At 46.6% G+C, this 20,557-nt stretch overlaps 7 protein-coding genes across 7 annotated transcripts; all 7 read right to left on the minus strand.

Moving 5' to 3' along the window:
• Window positions 1-100: 100 nt before the first annotated feature.
• C8R40DRAFT_1176442 (uncharacterized protein) lies at window positions 101-3,431 on the minus strand (the record flags this gene model as incomplete). Its single annotated transcript, XM_046232512.1, has 3 exons — window positions 101-864; window positions 919-2,902; window positions 2,952-3,431. 3 exons carry the CDS (start codon window positions 3,429-3,431, stop codon window positions 101-103), a joined length of 3,228 nt encoding a protein of 1,075 aa, XP_046080829.1.
• A 462-nt stretch (window positions 3,432-3,893) lies between these two features.
• On the minus strand, window positions 3,894-4,551 carry C8R40DRAFT_1129570 (uncharacterized protein; the record flags this gene model as incomplete). Its single annotated transcript, XM_046229137.1, has 5 exons — window positions 4,441-4,551; window positions 4,362-4,382; window positions 4,257-4,265; window positions 4,166-4,200; window positions 3,894-4,044 (listed from the first exon to the last, which is right to left on the minus strand). Coding segments are annotated over exons 1-5 (176 nt in total), but the record flags the coding sequence as incomplete, so codon positions are not given.
• Window positions 4,552-5,206: 655 nt separating this feature from the next.
• Window positions 5,207-6,977, minus strand: C8R40DRAFT_1058844 (pectin lyase fold/virulence factor; the record flags this gene model as incomplete). Its single annotated transcript, XM_046225221.1, has 11 exons — window positions 5,207-5,291; window positions 5,343-5,434; window positions 5,487-5,717; window positions 5,774-5,853; window positions 5,914-6,030; window positions 6,092-6,254; window positions 6,308-6,345; window positions 6,475-6,520; window positions 6,579-6,649; window positions 6,701-6,728; window positions 6,783-6,977. 11 exons carry the CDS (start codon window positions 6,975-6,977, stop codon window positions 5,207-5,209), a joined length of 1,146 nt encoding a protein of 381 aa, XP_046080831.1.
• A 1,440-nt stretch (window positions 6,978-8,417) lies between these two features.
• Window positions 8,418-10,098, minus strand: C8R40DRAFT_1176444 (uncharacterized protein; the record flags this gene model as incomplete). Its single annotated transcript, XM_046232513.1, has 6 exons — window positions 8,418-8,467; window positions 8,520-9,426; window positions 9,482-9,595; window positions 9,646-9,762; window positions 9,820-9,833; window positions 9,885-10,098. The coding sequence occupies 6 exons, from the start codon at window positions 10,096-10,098 to the stop codon at window positions 8,418-8,420; spliced, it is 1,416 nt and encodes a 471-aa protein (XP_046080832.1).
• A 188-nt stretch (window positions 10,099-10,286) lies between these two features.
• C8R40DRAFT_1176445 (uncharacterized protein) lies at window positions 10,287-11,565 on the minus strand (the record flags this gene model as incomplete). Its single annotated transcript, XM_046232514.1, has 2 exons — window positions 10,287-11,472; window positions 11,534-11,565. The coding sequence occupies 2 exons, from the start codon at window positions 11,563-11,565 to the stop codon at window positions 10,287-10,289; spliced, it is 1,218 nt and encodes a 405-aa protein (XP_046080833.1).
• Window positions 11,566-12,442: 877 nt separating this feature from the next.
• C8R40DRAFT_722394 (FYVE zinc finger-domain-containing protein) lies at window positions 12,443-15,920 on the minus strand. The gene is made up of 5 exons (XM_046235983.1): window positions 15,837-15,920; window positions 14,084-15,626; window positions 13,839-13,999; window positions 13,352-13,746; window positions 12,443-13,249 (listed from the first exon to the last, which is right to left on the minus strand). Exons 2-5 carry the CDS (start codon window positions 15,489-15,491, stop codon window positions 12,616-12,618), a joined length of 2,598 nt encoding a protein of 865 aa, XP_046080834.1. The 5' UTR covers window positions 15,492-15,626; window positions 15,837-15,920; the 3' UTR covers window positions 12,443-12,615.
• Window positions 15,921-16,173: 253 nt separating this feature from the next.
• Window positions 16,174-18,227, minus strand: C8R40DRAFT_1129627 (major facilitator superfamily domain-containing protein). Its single transcript, XM_046229138.1, has 6 exons — window positions 17,954-18,227; window positions 17,820-17,889; window positions 17,129-17,764; window positions 17,004-17,066; window positions 16,707-16,934; window positions 16,174-16,639 (listed from the first exon to the last, which is right to left on the minus strand). The coding sequence occupies exons 1-6, from the start codon at window positions 18,143-18,145 to the stop codon at window positions 16,302-16,304; spliced, it is 1,527 nt and encodes a 508-aa protein (XP_046080835.1). The 5' UTR covers window positions 18,146-18,227; the 3' UTR covers window positions 16,174-16,301.
• Between the last annotated feature and the right edge of the window lie 2,330 nt (window positions 18,228-20,557).

The raw sequence follows: 20,557 nt of genomic DNA on the forward strand, positions 1-20,557 counted from the left end.
TCATGTTCATTCATCGAAATAAGAACAGGGATACCCTACTTATACTCTAGGCGATACCGGACAGCACGATAGCGAATATAAAATTAAGCGTGATATTCCTTCAACCTAAGAGCATATTGTGTTCCTCATTCCCTGACCTCGTAGTCTGTCCCGCATTATCATTCCGCGTAGGAAGTAACCTGTGAAGCCTAGAAGTAGACGGTTCTTGTTGTCCGCGAGTACCATGACTACGCTGGGTCGAATTAGGTACATATGGAGGGATCGTTAAATCGGGTCGCCCTGTGGAAGACCCAACAGACATGACTCCAGTAACCGTTTCAGAACGCCTTCTACCGCCCTCTGAAGCATCGAATTCCGATCCATCAGAGCTGCCATACGAGGCAAGTTCAGGACGGGCTCGAGATTGTGAAGGTACAACTTGACCTGGTGAAGGCCGTTGCAAGTTGAAGAGCGTAAAACCTCTATCGATGGCTTCAGCAGCTCTTGATATTGTTGCAGTAGGAGAGATAGGGGCATCATTAGCTTGCCTTCCAAGGGCTTCGAGCCCCCGAGGTCGATGCGCTCCGACTACTCGGTCCCTGCCATGCCTGTCTCTTTCGCGATCCCTTCTTTCCCTCCTATCCGGTTCGCCTGCGTTAGCGGCATGTTGGTGTTGCGGCGTTTGAGATGGTTCTCCGGCATTTACAGTACTGGCACTCGCAGGAGCAGCCGTAGTCTCATCGTCTGCATCTTTAGCGCTACACCAAAACCTATGACCCTCGCTCCATGCCGTGCTCTGACATTCTTTACCGCAGTATTTTGCCTTGCGACAACGACGACATTTTGCAAATTCTCGTGGATATTCTTCCCATCGACCACAAAGCACTAAACACATATGAGTACACAACAAGAGAACTCCTATTAATATAGACAACTCACTATTAGCACACTGTCGAATTCCTCCGCGACTATCATCTTTCCTACACGCATTACGCATGATCACTCCAGCCCAATACTGGATTTCGGGCGGGAGCCGCGGAGGAACATTCATCTGGCTGCCGTTACTATTGTACTCGGCAAGTTCAGAAGAACTAGGTCGGTAAGTGAAACGTTCCACCAACGAAAAAACGTTGGTCTGTCTGGGGGCTGGTGATGCAGCCGTAGGGCTTGAAGAGGAAGAAGCGGTAGGATATTTGTCATTAACTCGTTCTTTCTCCTTTCCTCGTGTCGCAGCGCTAGTGAATGCGCGGAAAAACACTGAAGATTCCTTTAAAAGTTTGTTTGGTTCCTTCTCCTTACCACTTCTACTGGGACCTGGAGTGGAATTCGTAGTAGAAGTAGAGGGGATGGATGGAGTAGGGCCCCCAATTGGACCAGCACTGGCAGGATGGAAACTATCTCGTTTTTTGTAGAAGGCTTGTCGGACGTGTGGATATTTGCTAAGATACGCAAGAAGTTGAAGGCTCAGGAGAACGTCTTCATCTCGATAAGGTGACGGAGGAAGTGTATGTGTTGTTGTAGTAGTTGACGCCGTAGCAGCAGTAGATGCAATGGAAATGTTGGACGCTGTCGACCGTACTGTGCCGGGTGTTGTTAGCGTATTGGTACTTCTCCGGGAACCTTCAACGGTAAGGGTATTCTGGCGATCTTCATAACCATTTTCTCTTCTAGTGTTCTCCGCATGCAGGGACCCTCCTTCAAGAGGTTCCTGAGTCCATCGCGACTCACTTCCGGACAAACTGGCTGCGGTGTCTGCGTTACTTCCAGGCGCATCCCACCTTTCATCCGAGTCCCGAGAGAGATCAATTCCACCCACAGATATTCCTCGCACAGTGCTACTACGTGAAGCAGAGGAAGAGCCCATAGTCGAAGTTGATGGAAGGGAAGAGGATGTAGACGATTCTGAGGAGGGCAATCGTGATGATGAAGGAATGTTCAAACCTGCAGACGATGCCGCCGAAGGAGACGGCGGAAGTCCAATCACTCCTGCCCTTGGTGTTGCATCTGGGGTCCCAGGTGCACGGACTCTTCTAATAGTACCGGATCGCTCCATCTCAAGGTTGACTTGACCTTCCGGAACTACATGTTCACCGCGTGAAGCTGGTCTAGAACCATCTTCAGTCTCGCTCATGCTGAGATCTCCATCGAGTCCCAGAGTGACATCGCCCATATTTGCCGCAGGTATAGCGCCTGGGGCACCTGGGGGTGCACCCATCGCAAAATCATCGTTGTTTTCGATTTCCAGAGAGACAATCCCGTCCTCGCCAGCCATACCCCCTCCTAAACCCATGTTCATGCCTACGTCACCCATAGTGCCTAGGCCGTCAGCGCCACCGGCCGAATCATTGATAATGATATGCGCATCTCCATGACCGATCCCTGCCAGACCACCCATTGTCATATTCAAAGGTGGGACCGGATCGCCTGCAAGACCGAGGCCGACCAGCGTGTGTCTATTCATTGAAGGACGATGTGTTCGCTGATGAGGCCTCGATGTACGGGGCGATGGGGCATCGATGTCACTAACACTAGCGTTAGTACTCGCGCTATTAGGGATTGGGCCGTCCATGTCCACATCGGCATCATCTTCGGTTTCGGACTGCGGGCGAGAAGATGGTCGTGATTGATCGTTTGAAGACACAGAAGGAGTAGGAGAAGATTGTGCCGTGTCTAAACTTGCAGCGACGTTCCGCCATTGTTGACCGATAGGATCCCAGTTGGCTCGAGCCACCACAGTTCCACTTCGATCTCTTCCAGGGGGTATGACGACTGGTCCTTCATCGTCATCTGTACCGCTAATCTCAATTCCGGACGCTGACGTGCCGGTGTGGATGAGGCTGGTAGTCGCGGACGCCTCATTGGGAGTGTCCTGATAAACCTCTGTTATGGATGATACAGTGCCGGTCGTGTGGACAGGATTTTCCTATTGAGGGGTCAACATCGTAAGGAGAATAGATGAAAGCATGACTGACAGAGTGGCTCATCTGCCTTTGCAAGGCTCTGGCTAGGTCCGCTGCTTCTTCAACATCTCTCAGCATCTGTCTCTGTTGTTGCCTCCTAGCATGCCGTTGCTCTCTGCTTTCTCTCCCGTAAGAACCCCAACCGGTTGCAGAGCCAGGCGTCCCAGAAGCATTCGGCCCTATTGCGAACCCTTTGTGAACTAACCAGGCCTCAAGGATACACCCTACAACCTCCAGAGTGCCGGCCTGGACTACTCTGCTTCGTATTGGCTCGCTTCCGCGAACACCGATGTTGACGACACATTGGAAAGCAAGAGAAAATCGATATGCAGCATGTTTATCAAAGCTTGTCGGATTCAATGTCGGAAGCGGTTTGGGAGGACGAGCAGAGGGTGGCGCAAGACCATAAAATAACGAAGGGTTCTCCGGTGGTGGTGGACATAAACAAAATTCGTGCAAGAGCCGTACGAGGCGTTCGAGACCACCATCCATGGTCATTATTTCACGGATACGCGGCGACGTTGATGTCAGGTAAGTCAGATGAGTCAGGGAGTTGAACAGTGGTAATGGCGAGGTTGTGTCGAGCGCTGTATAGATGCATTAATTAATGAGCAAAAAATCCACAAAATATTATAATGTGTGAGGGACTTACCACGCCTATCGTAAAGCTGAGAAGTTATGCAGACGCATGCCTTATTCTGAGCAGGGAATGCAAAGTTGGACTCCCGCATCTTAACTGATTAAGCGAATTATGGTTGATATTCGTAAAAAAACTTTGAGTGAGATACACAGGCGAGTGTCTTCTGTTAGTCGTATACAAGCGTGAAGATGCAAAATATGAGGAAGAGAGGAAATGGTGACAGAAGAAGAGCAAGATGGAAATCGCAACTGTCTGATTCAGGCCACTCACCACCCTTCTACCTTTTATGGAAGAAAGCTGAGTAAGCAGTACGTGACTACCTGACTGATGCCCCCGACGTTCAGCAAATCGAAGGCCTTCATCCAACGTTTCAACGTAACCTTCACTTATATCTGGTCTGTACGCATGAAACCCACACTGTATTCAAGAACGGAGTATCTACAACCTTAGACTGTTCCATGGAGGGTCAGTCATCACTGAACGTCGCTCGCCGTTCCAAATACCACCAAGGTACCCCACAACCGCATGGAATTCCGAGCTTAGCTGATATGAGTATCTTACACAACCAGGCTGATAAAATTTGAAGCAGACAGAGAGCGTTGCGGAAGTTTGACGATTTGGGCACGCTGTCATTTTCTTTGTTGTTTCAATGATCATGACCTCTGCTTTGACCTTAGAGTAGCCTGGTTAGCCGCTGTTAGTTCACGAAGATAATTTCCTTCGTGACTAAAACCTTAGAATCAACATCGAAATTCACGGTACTCAACGTTCTCCTTCGAAAGCCGATCATGAAAGAACTCAAGGTGACTGACTTGCGATACTACCTACAAACGCGTGTATTCAGGTCGAGTTTCTGGATAGTACACAGGTCGTGTGGACATGAAAATGATCATTAGTATTTTGTGGGAAATCAGAGAAGAGTGAACGGAGAAAGAGGATATACAGTGATCTTGGAGTCCTTGATACACTTGGAGTCCTTGATACACTTGGAGTCCTTGATACACTTACCGTAAATTTGTTTTATGGGGACATTTATTTCTTTATTGAGTATCTCAAAACAATGCAATATACATACTATGCTTTGATTCTAGATACTTAAATTTGAAACATTGTGACATAAGAAAGAGTCGCAAACAAAACTTGATGTTTTGTATCAAGGACTCCAAGATCACTGTAACAAAATTTGATTGTATCGTCCGTAATGATACTAGTAGGAACTTTATCAATGCTGCACGTTGAAGACTATTACGCAAACAGTCCACTTCAACTTCGGTGATTCGAGCTGTGCAGAGGCTGAAGGGGGAACTAATAATCGATGAGGTGGTTATTGCGGAAGCTTGCCCTATATTGTGATTATCCTAGACTCGAGCCAGTAGCTTCGGATGTTGACACTTTGGAAACTGACGCTCAAACTTGGTGTCAGCGAAAGTGATTCCGCATATCGCTTCTCAGCAGTGGACTGGTTCGATTTCATGATTATCCGTACTCCCGAATTTTCAGAAACTGAGCACAACTTTCTATGCTATGGATGATATTCTCCTTAATTACATACCTTCCCAACTTGAGAGCTTTGCAATTTGAAATTTTACATATTGTTATTTACAAGGTAGGCGGGATAAACAGACGTTCAAAAACTACCACCGGAGACATCTGCATTGAGGATGGTACCCTCAGATCCACCTGTCACGGTTAGACCCGAAAAATCCCATGTTCTGAGGTGATCAGTCAGTCGGAGGCAGGGAATTTGGATTTTTGAGACTAACCCTGAACAGCTGCTTAAGCTCCCGCAGTTGATATCGACTCTATCAGCATCGCTGTTCACAGACACTGTATTTGTACCAGACCATGTAATGTCCTTTGTGATGCCCGGATAAGTTTGCGTCTCGTAGGACCGTACTGAAACATACCGAAATGACTACCCCAGTACCAGGTGTTCCCAAAGCATCCGGATAACTCTGCGTAATGAGAACACCAAACTCCTCGCATCCAGAGGCCTTGTTGTTGGAATAAGTCACATCAGAGACGGTTGAGTCAGTAGAAGTTGCGTCGGTCTTGATACGGAAACATTGCATGCTGTTGGAAACAGTGTTCCCTGAAATGGTGATCCCAGAAACTGTTACATCAGAGGAAATAGAGCCCTAGTAAAGACAACGCCGATGAACATTGTAAACCCGTAGACAGAGTGGGGGCTCACAATAGAAATACCATGTCCACCAGAACACTGATTATTTTCGAAGTTGATGTTGGTTCCGCGATTGATGGCAAGGCAATCGTCTATATCCAAACAGTCAGCATAAGGGTATTCTCTCGAGATAAGGCAAAAAAAGCCCTGACCTTGGTTCATAACGACAGAATTTTCAACGGTCACGTCGTCAGCCGAGATATCGAATCCATCTGTGTTTGCACCGGCGGGTTGGCCATCAGACATAGCGTTCGGCTGGTCTCCAGCAGCTGGAAAGAAGATACTCAGTACGTAGAGTCAATATATGGGAAGAAGCCTTGGTTAAATCACAATTGTCGACTGTGATCTCGCTGACCACGATTCCATTCCCTCCGATCGCAGTGGCACGACCGGGTGAGTTCAATACGACGACATTACTGAAGCTGCCACCGTCGTGGTTGATACGAAGGAGTGGTGCAGGTTTTGTGGTGCCTCCAGAACTACCGAGACCATCCTATAATGGTTGAACTATCAGCGGGGGTCATTGTAATGGGAACCGCTCCATACCCAATATTGCTCTCCAAGGCCGTTGAGCGTATGTCCAGCTGCGTTACCGAGAGTATGTCAGATGTATAATGTTATGGTGTATCAGTTGTGGTTGTCTGATTTACCTCCGTCAACTAGCAAGAAGATCAGTTACTCGAATTGGAATACGCCAAGGTTCGACCTCTCACAGGTGATATCATTTCCTTCTACAACCATGAGAGGACCATCCCATTCCTAAAGCAAGAGATATAGATACGTTCGAGGACTCTTTGGGGTCGTTTTCAGTATTTACCTTGAAGGCGAAGGTAACGTCCCCTGCCATGGTCACAGTGGCGCCGTCGGCGGGCTCCAGGGTGAAGGTCTCTGCAACCGATTAGCATGGTGATTGCTAGTGGTTAAATGACCAGAGATTACCTCCGGCGTCAACTGTAAATTCATTTATCTAGAAAAATAATTTAAAGCGTGTACACAGAACGTATACTCGAAGTAATCATACAATGACGGTGGTGCACTCCTGTGCAGCGCTTACATCGGCGAGGGATGCAATAGTACCTGTGCACCGTTTTCCGAGCTTTGACGGATACCTACGTGTACCGTTGAACTGTCCCCGCGAGGTCAGTCTTGACGAAGACGAGGGAGCTGCGACACTGAAGGCGGCAAGGAGAGCTACAACGCAAATACCGCTGATCATAACGTTGAAGTGTTTTACTGCAGGAGGCTGAAGAGCTAATCCGCGCTTATACTATGCACAAGCTTGTTTATATATGCCGGGGCAAAGTGAACGTCTTTAACCTGCACGTCGGACCGCCGGGAAGCAACGCCTTGTGTTCATTGTGTATTCTTGACCGAGAAACTTCATTATCCTTCATTGATGAATAGGTGACATAGAATGGTGACTGGAAATAATTGTGGAGTGTGAAGCAAAACGGAAGCCTAGGTGTCAAAAACGAAACATGACCTCGGACGAGAACTCAACATGGGAAGACGGCAAGCACTCATCATCTTCATTGACGAGCAGCAACATATGCACTTAGCTCCACTCTTTCTCCCGTGTATCCTTCATTTCCTTGCCTGGCTCTCATCATTCTGCCTGCGCATGTACTACAGTCCTTGAGGTCAAGCCCGTGAGAGTCGAGGTAATAATACCGCGTTAATGCTCACCTATAGCCAAACATAGCGATCTTCATCCAAATTAGACTGGTGAGATACAGTATACGCTCAAAAGGATATGCAGACTCAGGTCGTTTGAATTACGCTCAATTGACTCAACTACTGCGTGTACAGAAAACCCCGATCTCAAACAAATAAAATGCGTGTCTTATGACTGCACACTTCCTGAACGGAGACGTTGAATAGGGCATCGAAAAAAAGAAGAGTGTTACTTCGAGTGAGCAAAACAGTGAATATAATGATATACAGACGACCCATAAAGAGTTCCAAGGGCACCTAAATGTGACAAAAAAAAGAAGGCAAGAACCTGATAAAAGGAAAGTTAGCCTTCAGTAAGCTAGAGCACGCAAAAAGAATGAGAAGATGCAACAAAGTGTTAAAGTATTAAAATATCAGGTACTCGATGCATTTCAACAAGCACCCCAATCCGCCTCCACATTGTACACCGGGAGACTTTGGTATGGATGGTATGCGTTCTGTCCGCCCATCGAAAAAACTCATCACATAACGTGTACATGAAGACAAAAAAGAACAAAAGACCCAGTCAATGCTCACCATATACCCAGTGCACTCTACAGTCAATCTCCAACAACCACAAGACCCACAACAGCTCGACAACCGATAGACCTGGTGAAAAAAAAGGAACCAGACGTTAGTACTTGCAGAAGCGTAAAATAATAGGGAAAGGGAAGTATCAGACAAGGCTGAAATCGATTATAAAACTCCACATAATGAGTTCGGAATGTGGTAAAGTATGGTAAAAATTGAATCATCATAGCTAGTGAGCGCAGATAATGCTCAGACGATGGCTTTGAAAAAGATACACACCAAAATGGTTGAACAGAAAGAAAAAAAATGTCCGTGGCAAATTATATATACCTTTCGGAGTTTCAAATTTATGCCGAATACCGAGCGAACGGCCCGAACCCCCGATATCGATGCCACTGGCATTATTTTCTCGTTAATAACCGTAAAGACGTGCGAGTGCTTGGGAAGTTTCATTAGCATATCCTGTTGCAAAAATTAAGACCCAGGAAAGTTCTACATGAAAATAAACCCTTACCCAAACCAAGCTCTAACATGGGATGAAACATGTCAATGTCCTCCTGGGGGCGAGCTGCTAGAAATCTCTGCAGCAATGTATTAAAGAGAGCCACAGGTACTCGAGTAGGTGACCGTGAGGCAAGTTGGTATAGGTTGAATAAGCTGTTGAAGATTGGGATGGTGTGCTCATTCCAGAGTGATGGATCAAGATTCTTCTTCCTGATTTCATCGCGAGTCTCAACCATCCGACAATAGATTTTTTGCTCCTCTGGATCATTGCCGCAGTTGGAATTATCAATCAAGCTATAGGAGCAACCAACCCAAAATGGAACAACACGACTCCCCTCCCAGTCAATGACTGCAACTACTTTTCTGGGATCCTCATAATCCATCATAACATTACCAATGTTCAAATCTTCATGCAACAAGACAAATGGGTAATGCGGTGGATCAAATGGGCTAAGATCCAGATGGTCCAAATTGGCCTCCAACATATTATACCAAGCTGTAAAGTGTGCATGATCAGAGCGAACCTCTGTATCTATGTCCTCGATTTTTGGGATATCATTCCCGTAAGTGTTCATGAGCGTGAAGAAGGAGCGACGATCATCCAACCAGTCTGGTTGTTGCAGGATTGATTTCTGTAAAATTATCAGGGAGCGAAGATACTCAGTTGAAGATTTCCAAGGACCAGGGTGAAATCCAGGGAAAGTGGACAATTTATATAATGGAGTGAGCGGTCCAACTCGAAATTCGTTAGCAGCTTCGTCGTATTCAAGGCTTCCGATAGAATCAAAGCTTGGGTAACGCAGTAGCTGACATTCGAAGTCCGCGATTTGCTTGACTGCGCTAATAGCTTGTTCGCCGTTCATGCAAGAAGGATTGAACTTGCTTGGCCATATATCAGCCATCATTTGTCCGATAATCTGCACGCGTCTAGTGAGCTCTATCTGTCGGTAGATATACACAGCGAAGACATACACGCTTCTGCAGGCTATACGGTGCACCGACATTGTTTTCGAAATTGTTTTCTCGGAAGATGATCTCAGGAACTGGAATCGTCGTATTTGTTTGTATGAATTTGATTGTCGCGAACTGGTCGTATGTCAGCCATACCACTCTTCAAAAATACAACACAAGCTTACTTCGCTTTGGATGCGTCGTACTATTTCGGCTGGCGGCTTGTCTGAATCTTGTAAGGCGCGGCTACCATTGATGCGTGCAATGATGTCCGTTCCGTCTTCGAAGATGATTGCAAACACCTGATCAACAAGAATTCACATCCATGCTAGCAACAGCAACATGAGATTCAATCTTACCTGGTTGAAGCCACCTTAGCAGGTGATCATCAGTCTTTGAACGATTCCATGATTTGCTGATATACCTTGACCAATAAGATACACCTCCTTTGCCTTTTTCTGCATCACTATGGATGCCACATTTTGTAACGCATTCAGGTCGCGTGAAGCAACGACCTTATCCGATGCCTCTTTTTGACCTGGACGATTCGACTGAATCTTCTTTATTTCTGCTTGGGCGAGGTCTTGAATTTTGGGGGGGATTTGTGACGGGCATCCTAAGAATGCATGCGCAGGCATCGTGGACATCAATGTTCAAACTCAAAAAGAATTTTGATGTTGTTGTCAACTATCTTCGTTTGTATGGTGTACTCATGTCAAGTTGTCTCCTACGACTCCGGGACCCATGGTGACAATTTTACATTCTCTCAGCATCTGGTCTGGCAAGCCGAAACTCACGACGAGTAAAGAAATTCGAACACTCATATTTAAAGCAAAAGCCCCAAGATCCCTATCCCATCTTGAGCCACTGACGAAACACTCGTAAAATCACCCTCTACCAGCGCCTCGTCCAGCTTGACGCCTAACTTCGTTGACAAGAAATGACGTGCAATGACTATACGAGCAGCGCGGGCACGCCATGCAGCCATGGTGGTAGTTCGAACCGGAATCGGAGCACTTGCATCGATGGTCATTGGATTGTTGTTACCGCCATCGTTCAAGAGGATACCGCTTTCAGCGTTGAGAGGTTGAGGCTCGCAGACAGGTGTAGACGTGATAGCTGGCTCAGTGAAAGGAATGTGATCGACAGCTCGTATAAATGGGCTGGGAAGTAATGGTAGCAGCGAGCTTGAAGACAACAGAGGTATGGAAATAGAAGGCGCAGTACAATTAGAGGAGCTACCGAAATCTCGGTCGCTAATGGCAGAATTAATGGTTTTGATTGCAAGTGTTTTCGGCTGCCCTGGAGTCACTGAATTGCGCTGACTGTAAGGTGTATTCGGAGACTCAGAGAGTACGGCGATAGACGGATAAGAAATCTGACGGGCCACGGTAGCAGTCGCGTTCTTTATACATTCGAGAGCAGTGCCCTGGGTGGAAATAGGTTGAGCATTTCGAATGTTGGCATTGACTAGGTATGGGCTGCATTGGATCGGCGTATCCGAGTTGAAGTACGGCGAAGAACCGCGGACAGATAATTCGGAAAAGTCCGAAGGTAGAGGAGAATTTTGCATCGGAAAGTAGCGTTGCTGAGATAGTGTTAGGGTAGAAGAAGCCTGGCGAATAATTTCGGCTTCATTGATGTTCGGATTGTCAAAGAAATCCACGATGACACGAGGAGGTAGTGTCGAATTAAGATTCAGAAGAAGAGGATTGGAGCTTGAAGGCGTTGGGGGATCGGGACTTGCGGGGACGACATCTTGGTCGAAAGCCTGGCACCATCCACGAGTAATGTAATGACTTTGAATTTGCATATTGCTAGTGATTTTCGGTGACTTGAGTGAAATATTTGGTCGCAACGCGTGCGGGTCGGGTGATGTTAAATCAGGCTCTGAAGGAGGAATAATTTCTTCCTCGTCGGTTCCTATACTAGCTCGTCTGACCTGTGGTGAGTCTCGCGTACATGGACTTTTGAGACGAACTTTCTTCTTGCTCCTCTCCTGTCCATAGGCACTTTTTGCAGCAAGATCTTTGAGCGCGGTAATTGAGGGACAATGTATAGACAGTGACTTACCCAAGTTCCTCTGAGCTCCTCTTACGAGTCATGACAAGCGATAGCGAGCACCGTTCAGCTAGCCTGGCTAGCCGCTGTTTTTTCCAACAAAGATAATTAGTTTCGTGGAACACTGAGTAAAGTACAGTGAGCATAAACCGTCTGGGACGCACACGAAATGGTCACGTGCTGTCGCCAATCCACCCCTCCTCCAAAACGAGTACTCTATGTAAGTCTCGATCCCTTTCCAATCCACTTGAATCTATGTCCCTCAAATCTTGATCCATCCTTCACTGCTCGTTCACTCGGACTTCAATGGTCCTTCATCTTATTACCTTGATGCTATTGAAGCACCTTTGAAACGCGCAAACGCTTTGTTCTGTACAGTTCTGTACCTTTCTGTACGTTCCATCTTTAAATCATCCTTCTACAGTCAATCCTTCGGTCATGTAACGAGCCTCATTTCCTAATTCTCTATCTCGTTCTCATTTACCCATCACACCTCCTCCAAAATGAGTGCCTTCCGATCCTCCATTTCTCCGAAGACTCCAACAATTTTTGTGCCGTCATCTCCTGATCCCTCCAGTCCCTCATTGCCCCTCTCAACATTTTCAACACTCAGTACTGCAACCTCCAACTATCTTTTCCCTCATTCTCCTGAAGCCATCTCCTCATACTGTAACCTTTGCTTTCCTTGTCTCATTCTTGCATTCAAACCAACATATTCCAGGCCAATACACTGTATCATCCAAGCTTGAGATCACTGCTGAAATTGATGTCTTCAGTAATGAGATCAACCCCGACTGGCGCAGAGCGTGCAGTGAACCATTATCTACATCCCATCTAGTTGCAGAGATAACGGATATTCAGATCGCGATGGATTCACCACTTCGGATGACCTTTTTTCAAATATAGTACATGCAAGCCAGGTAACTCCGATGCTAAATTCATCGTCAAACTTGTGTTTTTGTATGAAGGTACCAGCAAAAGGAAAGGGCTGGCGAGAACCTATGGTTGAGTCATCTTATGCATCATAAAAATTGCTTGGATAGTATTGGTCGATAGGGCATATATCAATCTGGATTAAGGACGTAACTAACACCCTACACATCCCCAACAACCCTACCGATCTCCCCCCTAATCTCCCTCAAGTTCCCCCTCAAAAATTTTGCATCCTCGAACTTTCTTGCCTTCGTGGCTTCGGCAATGTATGACTCTAGCAATGATTCTTGTTCTAAGAGGGGTTGGAGAGTCTTTTGGAGGGTTGCGTCTAGGTTCTGAGAGGCAGATGAGGAGGGGGAGAAGGAAGAGGAGGAGATGATGGCAGACGAGGAAGAGGGATGGATTCCAATTGAAGGAGAGGTACCCATATTCGAATCCTTCGAATTTGACTTTTCTCTTTTCCCCTGCGCCGCAGAGACAGAAGAGGGGACTGCACCTAACCCGACCATCCTGGCTTCCAAGAACCTCGCAGCACGTAGGGCGATAGCAGCTTGTACGCGTTCTTGACTTGTGTTAATATTATATTCTCCTTTCGTTCCCTTAGCCTTAATTCCTTTGTCACTCTGACTCCCCTTGCTTCCCTTCCCTTGAATCCCACACGGTAAATTCCGTATCCGCTTCGCCAACGCATCATACCTCGCAAAGACCTGTAAGAGGCGTTTACGTTCAGCCGCTGCTGTCGCTGTTTGTGCTGTCAGCGCATGAGGTGGATCGGATCCGTTGTTATTTCCGCTGCTGTGCGAGAAGGAAGAGAAGAAAGAAAGAGAAGGAGGAAACAAACCAAGCAGAAAATACAATCAATCAGTATTAGAATCAAATCAACCGCTGGTAACTTGCCTCATCTTCAACCCAACCAACAACTCCTCAAATGCCGGTAAACTATCCTCAATCTCCTTCTCCAACCCCAAAAATGCTTCGTACAACTTCAAGAACTCTCCCGTTACTCCTCCCATAGTGATATTGCGTTCCCGAAGATACTGCTCCCTAAGCAACACGGGTTTACATCCTCGACATATTCGGACGCCTTTGAGGAATTTCTCTTCTTCTGATTGTTCTTCCTCTGAATGTTTGGTTAGTCCTGCTTCGACTAGTCCAGGTTTACCACCATCCTTCGAGCTAGTTGAACGTATATCCACACTAGGTTTTCGTTTCCGGACGCCATAATCCACACCTTCCTCGACTTGTTCTATCTGTCGTGTTTTGGGGTCGACGACGAAGAGGATTGAACAGGGCTATAGATGATAAGAAAAGCAGAAGGAAGGAAGAAATGTGTTTTCATTTGGCAAATATAAAAATCATGAACATCGTCAACGATTGAACCCACCTCGACTCTCTTCCCCGAAGTAACACCCAACGCACAGACTACCCTCCCGCAAAGCCTACAATGATGTTTCCGATTCGAGAGCGGATGGAAAGAGGTATCGCAGTGGGGACAACGGGATACGGCGGAGTCGGGCTGCCAGGGAGTGATTCGTTGTTCAGACGCTGGAGTTAAGGCGTAACGGAAGAGACAGAGGGAGAGAGGGAATAAGATTACAACTAGTCACGGACTAGAAAAAATCAACGTACATCGTGTAGTTTCAACCTCGCTCCCACCAATACCACCAATGAATGAACCACTCATCCTCCGAATATCTCGAATATCGAAATTCTCGAAGAACGACGAGGTTCGTCTCCTTGAATCAGTGGAGGAGGGGTTAGAGTTTCCTAGTAGGCTAGGCCTCACTGGTCTGGCTGGCATTCTATTTCCTGATAACGAATTGAAGTCTTTTGAGTCTTTTTCCCTCTCCTTCTCTTGTCCTCCCCTATTCCCCTTCTCCTCCTTCTTTACTCTCACTTTCCCATTATCTACCGCCGTCATCTCTGGAAAATGCAACGCGATAATTTTCTCGAGTCTCCTTTCTAATTTCGTCCTCTCTACCCTTTTTTCGTTTGTACCAATTCCTTCACCCGGGCCGCCTGGACCGTCCCTCGCGAGCTTACGAGCAATAAGGAACTCATCGGTGCGGAAACGTGTAAGACCGGTAGGTTGGAAGCCTGGTCTGTACGGCGCCTTGGATGGAGATTTGGATGGAGATTTGGATGTAGGAGGAAGAGGAGAAGGAGATGTGGATATAGGTGTAGGTGAAGTTATAGATGTAATCCGAGATTCCTGGGAAGGTGAGGTGACTATGACCGTTGGAGCAGGAGGAGGTGGAGTCAGAGTCCGTGAGGGAGATACAGCACCAGAAACGGATGAATTAAGCGGTGGGGAGCTCAGGATTGAGCTGGGCGCAGGAGATATCGGATTACTATGTGATGTTGTAGGCGACGTCGGAACCGATGGGGCAGAAGTAGCATCTGTTGCGTTTGGTATAAACATAGACGTGGGGCGAGCAAGGGGACTGCTAGTCGTACGACCTAACTGAGATTGAGTTGGAAGTATTACCGAATTAGGACGTGCGAGAGGACTGGATGTATGAGAAGGACGGACTCTTCTGAATGTAGATGTATGTGTAAGAGTCGGCGGTGCTCGAGCTGGTGACGTTGGAGTCGACGCTGATGCGTACGAGGATGATGAAGATGAGGGTGGGAATGCTGGCATTGGCGTTGATGTAGGCATGGATAGTGACGACGACGGTGTCGGTAATGAGGAGGACGACGGAAGTGAGCTTGGTGAAGATCTTGGAGGGGAATTTGGTAATCCTGGTGACGAGGCTGACACCACGGCCACTGGTTGTTCCGGTGACAAAGTAGTTATCGACGCTCCGTCCTTTTTGGATTCCAATTCGTCCATAGTCGGTGTCGTATGTGTACGCGGAGGCATAGTATCAGTGAACGATTCCTCTACAGTCTCGACCTTCACGACTATATTCGAGTTATTCGAGTTGGGAGGCTGCTCTGCAGTCAAACTATACATTCCATTCGTCCCATTGACATTCATTATCCCGTTCATCCCACTCGACCAAGTACTAGTGGGTATAGACCCGATAGACATCGACGTTGTCCAATTTGGTATCGTACCGGAACTGTAACTGCTGCTGGGTCTGGGATTGGTATTCCCTGTATTATTCCCTGTATTATTCCCCGTCGAAGAATTCCCCACGGAACTCGTTCGTGAATGTCGTTTCGGCTACGAGTGTATATATCGTATTGTTGAAATCCAAAATCCGCGTTTCATTCCAAGTTCAAGTTCGAGGTTAGGTACGAAAGAGAGGGAGGAGTGGAATGTAGAACGTCCAAATTCAGGATAAAGTCCAGATAAACAGAAGTATGTAAGTATACATAAAAAAGACTAATTAGCTCCACATGTTCTCTTCGGTACAACTTAAGTAAAGCTTACCTTGTACGCTGCATACTTCAGTGGTGCCTGCCCAGGTTGTCCAGGTACAGCAGAGTATCCTTCTACATTGTTGTTGGCGACTCCGAGAGCCTGAGCGTTCATTGTGATAAGCGGTGACCCGTACTCTGTGATGTCGGTAGATTACGAGTCGAGAATGCGGAAGTAGACTAGTCAATGATTTGGTCGTTGGGTCGGTTGATTTAGAGACGAGACGCATTCGGTATTCCGGAAATGGTCGATCATTCGCTGATGTAATATATGGGCGCCTATCGTTTCTTCACTATCTCTTTTTTTCCCGCCTTCACTATCTCTCCGGACTGCCATTTTCTCTCAAGTTGTTCAGATTCTCGAGATTAATTCTTGAGCTACTACAGAGCTACTTGTATACTGTACAAAGTATTTCTGGAAAAATTCGAGGATATTCTCAACAACACCCACTGAGGTAAAGTTAAGATTCGAATTCTCCTACATAACATTTTCGCTAGCGGCTCCTGCACTCTGGCGACGATGATGGTGATAATACACTTCCCTTCCCCAGCCAAAAAGCACTATCATCCCCGCTCCAGCGAAACACGTCCCTACATACAGGATCGTACTGGCGAAACGCCCTCCAGCGATGTTAAAGCCGAGTTTTGCAGACATTTGGGACGATGAAGAGGATGAATTGGTGGAGAAGGAGGTTGTGGGTGAGGCAGAAGAGAACCCTGTAAGCGCAGCGGATAAAGGTGTCGAAGCGATATTCCCAATTCCGCGCGTGAACAAGAGGATACCGAATAGTGTCATTGAGAGTGTCGGGTCGTTCACTAGAGCAAAGCCAACGCAGAGTTCAAGCTAGGTTCTGATGGACAAAGAGCAAAAGATTATTCTCACAAGTCAACCCTTTTCCGAACCCGCTCCATAAACTTGGCCAGCCACCGGCGAGTAGACCATATATTATACAAAATGAGAACAACCCAGCGAGGTTCGTCGAAAATACGCCCCAGAGAACAAATATCGTTACGGAAGTCGCGAGGAGAGTGCTCGATGCGAGGATAAAACATTGCTTGAGGGAGGAGTCGGATAGATAACCCATCGTTAGACGGCCGATGACTGAGCCAGCTATATGGTTATTATAAGTACAAGTCAGCCCTCGAAATCATAATTGTGCACGAGAGTAAATGAACATACTGTGGAACATGGCCAGTGTAGCTGAAGACGTGGTGCTATCCAAATTCAGAGTACTCGCGAAAGCTGAATCGTGAGTGACGATATAGATCAGTGAATGATCCTCCCAGCAGAGTCCACAAACGTACTCGGCAACCACAAGATAGGCACGAAATACGCGAAACTCTGTATCGTATTCGCGACCAACAATATCCAGAAGAAATACGACCCCATCCACGACTTCACACTATTCGAACTTCCTCTCGAAACCGGCTGCACATGTCCAGCGAGACCCACCGGTATCCGACCTTTTACAAACGGCATCAAAGGCAGAAGCAATACAACTATCCCCACCGATAAGATCCTCACCGTCACGTTTGGTCCATACATACTCAAAAGTTTCGATATCGTCAAGGGAGGAACAACCCCCCCTACACCAGTTCCAGCGAATAAAACACCATTCGCAAATCCGCGGAGGTTTATGAACCACTCCGCCAAATATGAAAGCGAAGGGAAATACAGTAGTGCGGCACCGAATGCATATACAACACCTTGTAGTGCCAAGAGGATTACAACGTTGGTGGTGTAGCTTGCTGCGAAGAGGGATGCCCAACATAGTAATAGGCCAACGTACATTGCCGTACGACGATGGTTTGGGTAGCGGTTGATCAGTGGAGAAAGAAACGGAGCAACGCAGTATACGATGCCAGAGGCTATAGGGCCAATGAGAGGGAGGAGAGAAGACGCATGGGGGTGGGATGTGTAAGCTGGATCTGTGAGATATGCTGCAAATTGGAAAGATAAGTGGCTGAAATAGATAATGGGGATTCTGTAACGTACCATCTAAAAATACACCAAACGCGTCAGGAAATCCCCAGACGATTGCTTCTATCAAAAAGGACGCGCCGAGCTGTTAAGAAGTGAGCTAATCCGAGTCGATATCGATATAAAAACGAGACATAAAAACAACGCACAAAAGCCCATGCGTGAAATCCTCCGTCGACGGGATGAAGTAACGACGGATTTAATTCACCGGAATTATTTAGGAGTCCCGCCTCTGGAACGTCGGGTGTTGTAGGAGCTGGAGTCACATTCGGAGCTGGAGCTGGAAAGGGAGGACGAGAGGTTAGCTCAATGGATTCAGGTGTATGTTTAGAATTCGACATGAGCGAAAAGAGAAAGGAAATAAAGTGGTCTATCCAGGGTCTATCAATCTCGTACCAACCTGAAAATTCAAGTATGATGATTCGTCGTTGAAAAATGACTCGAGTATATATACATATATCACTCAATTCTCAGGCATCGACCTGGGATCAGTTGAGTTTTCAGATACAGTAGGTCCTAGCGGAAAATCGTGGACATGAGAGCGAGTAAGAGTACGACAATGATATAAGCTCTGCTGACAACCTAGAAGAACATTGCTGCAGCGGGCAAGAGCCACAATTCAAAGCCTGCTCACTTCGGCATTGGCGGTCCGATCAATATTGTAGCGCCGTTCTTCGTAAGGTAATTTTCAGCATAATTGTCCCCTCCCTTCTGTTCCAGGTTCCTATGCCATTCCAGTACCCATATCAACCTCCGTAGCCTTCCATGCTACGGCCCTCGGAATAATTCCCTCCTCATGTTCACATTCTGCCTATCATATGTCTTCTCATGCTCTCATTTGTCCCTCAACATAGTTTTCGTCGATGTCAATCCTTCATCAAGTTTTCCAACGGGATCTGAGGTCCGCAGAACTCCTTCAAAATTAGGCTTCATGTTAGAGCCGAGTTCTATCATGAGCAGACTCAACAGATAAGAAAATGAGTCAAGAGATCCTTGCGTTGGAACTTGGGATCAAGAGTTGCTTGGATATATTTCCGCTGGTATAGTCATCAATTCAGGACTTCAGTGAAAGGGCCACGGAAAGCGAAGCCAGATCCAGAGAAAATCGTAGCAGCGCAGAGCAGCACTCGTCGATTGATTATTTCTGACCGAGACAAATTCAACTCATGGTCGCAATCTGACCAAAAGCACAAATCAAACCTCGTCAAATTTTTGAAAAGCGTTGTAAATCTTCAGCCATTTTGTCTTGCGCTCTTTCCCAAAAGCATAAAAATTTATGACAGAATTTCCAGCGACACGAAATTCAAACAATGAGCCGCCTATATCAAGTATTCAATCTTGACATGACTGTGGTGGGGATCCTATTAAATTTGAGAGAAGGAACGGTGCCAGATAGTATCGAGTTGGAACAAATCAGAATACCAAAAAGCATTCATCGTTGTGTTGGCCTTTCCACTGATAGTATGCCAGCCACAGAACTTGAAATCCCACAGAAATTAAATACCAAGGATAGACATCCAACATTGGAGGTATCAGTCTCGATCATCACTTCGTGTTTCATGCTTCGATGGACCCTTTCCTCTATGTATTCAAGTTCCAACCGTGGACAACCAGTGCATGGTCTAGGGGTCGGACACTGGGAGACGTTGTTTACCCCTTGGAATATTCGGAAAAATCTTGTTCCCTAAACTTAGGCGGCGATCAAGGAAGAAGACTAAACAGGAGATCGATAAAGAGGCCGGTCAGAATGATGTTACTATTTTATTTCAATGCTATATTGGGGTACGTGGCATTCAGGAAAATATTCAACGATTAAGTATGACCGATAATTATTTCTAGGTCCTTTCCAGACTTCCCTCCACCCCGAATTCGCGGGAGTTGCACGGCGCGAGAGGGAGCGTAGGTCATGTCGGGAAAATTAGTGTCGTATGCATTGTCCGTTTGGTTTAGAGGAGTTGAGATGAATATCTCGCTGCAGTCGTCGAGGTGAATTCCAGCACTGAATATTGTTCGATGGAGGAGGTATCCAATTTTTGCATCGTGATCTGGGATCATATCAGAACAAAGTCCAGGCGAAGTTAGGCTCGCACCGAATCGTATCGTTGCCACAATCAGTCGTAGTATGCCGCTGCCACTGAATCCGACTACTAGCAATGATCAACAACGACTTGAGGCGAAAGTAGACTGAGTTGAAGCGCATGTAGACCAAATTTGGTCGCCATGCGTTTCAACTCTGCATAATTCCTCCTCCTGTCAAACGCATGCTTGTTGGAACAGGCGGCATTCAGCTGGGATTTTTTGTGATTCACGTTCGCTGTGAACACAGATACCATGCATTAGCAGGGGGAGGGGCATCTTCTTTTATAGCCAGTTCTCTTTCTCCATACGGTGTTGCGATTGAACTGTATATATCAGTGACGATTGTTTCTAGGTGAGAGTCCCCGGAGAACCTTACTAGAGCTTTGAATCTAGAGCCTTTTGACCAAGTAAAATGTGTCGTAGCAGTCGATACCAAGTCCGAATCCCGAGAAATACACTTTGGGCTCATAGCATTGGTGCACACATTACTGGCAACAATTACTCGGTGAGTCTCACAGTTTAAGGGAACGAGGAGACTCAATAGTCAGCCGATTAGCTTGATAATTCCAGTTGACATAACTCAGAACAGGGGAGGACATTATCTGATGATCATGTTACATATGCAAAAAGATAGAGTTTAAGGAATCATACTTTATTCAGTTAGTACAACAACT

Source organism: Lentinula edodes (genome assembly GCF_021015755.1).
Source record: "Lentinula edodes strain Le(Bin) 0899 ss11 chromosome Unknown C8R40scaffold_52, whole genome shotgun sequence".
NCBI classification, from domain to species: domain Eukaryota; kingdom Fungi; phylum Basidiomycota; class Agaricomycetes; order Agaricales; family Omphalotaceae; genus Lentinula; species Lentinula edodes.

Coding starts and splice junctions, on each gene's coding strand:
- C8R40DRAFT_722394 (XM_046235983.1), bottom strand. CDS start 15,491: ATGTCTATCGGGTCTATACCCACTAGTACTTGGTCGAGTGGGATGAAC. Junction 14,000..14,083: donor CGAGGTTGAAACTACACGAT/GTACGTTGATTT, acceptor CCTTAACTCCAG/CGTCTGAACAACGAATCACT. Junction 13,250..13,351: donor TTGGTTGGGTTGAAGATGAG/GCAAGTTACCAG, acceptor CTTCTCGCACAG/CAGCGGAAATAACAACGGAT.
- C8R40DRAFT_1129627 (XM_046229138.1), bottom strand. CDS start 18,145: ATGTCGAATTCTAAACATACACCTGAATCCATTGAGCTAACCTCTCGT. Junction 17,765..17,819: donor GTTTGGTGTATTTTTAGATG/GTACGTTACAGA, acceptor TCCAATTTGCAG/CATATCTCACAGATCCAGCT. Junction 16,935..17,003: donor TACACTGGCCATGTTCCACA/GTATGTTCATTT, acceptor ATAACCATATAG/CTGGCTCAGTCATCGGCCGT.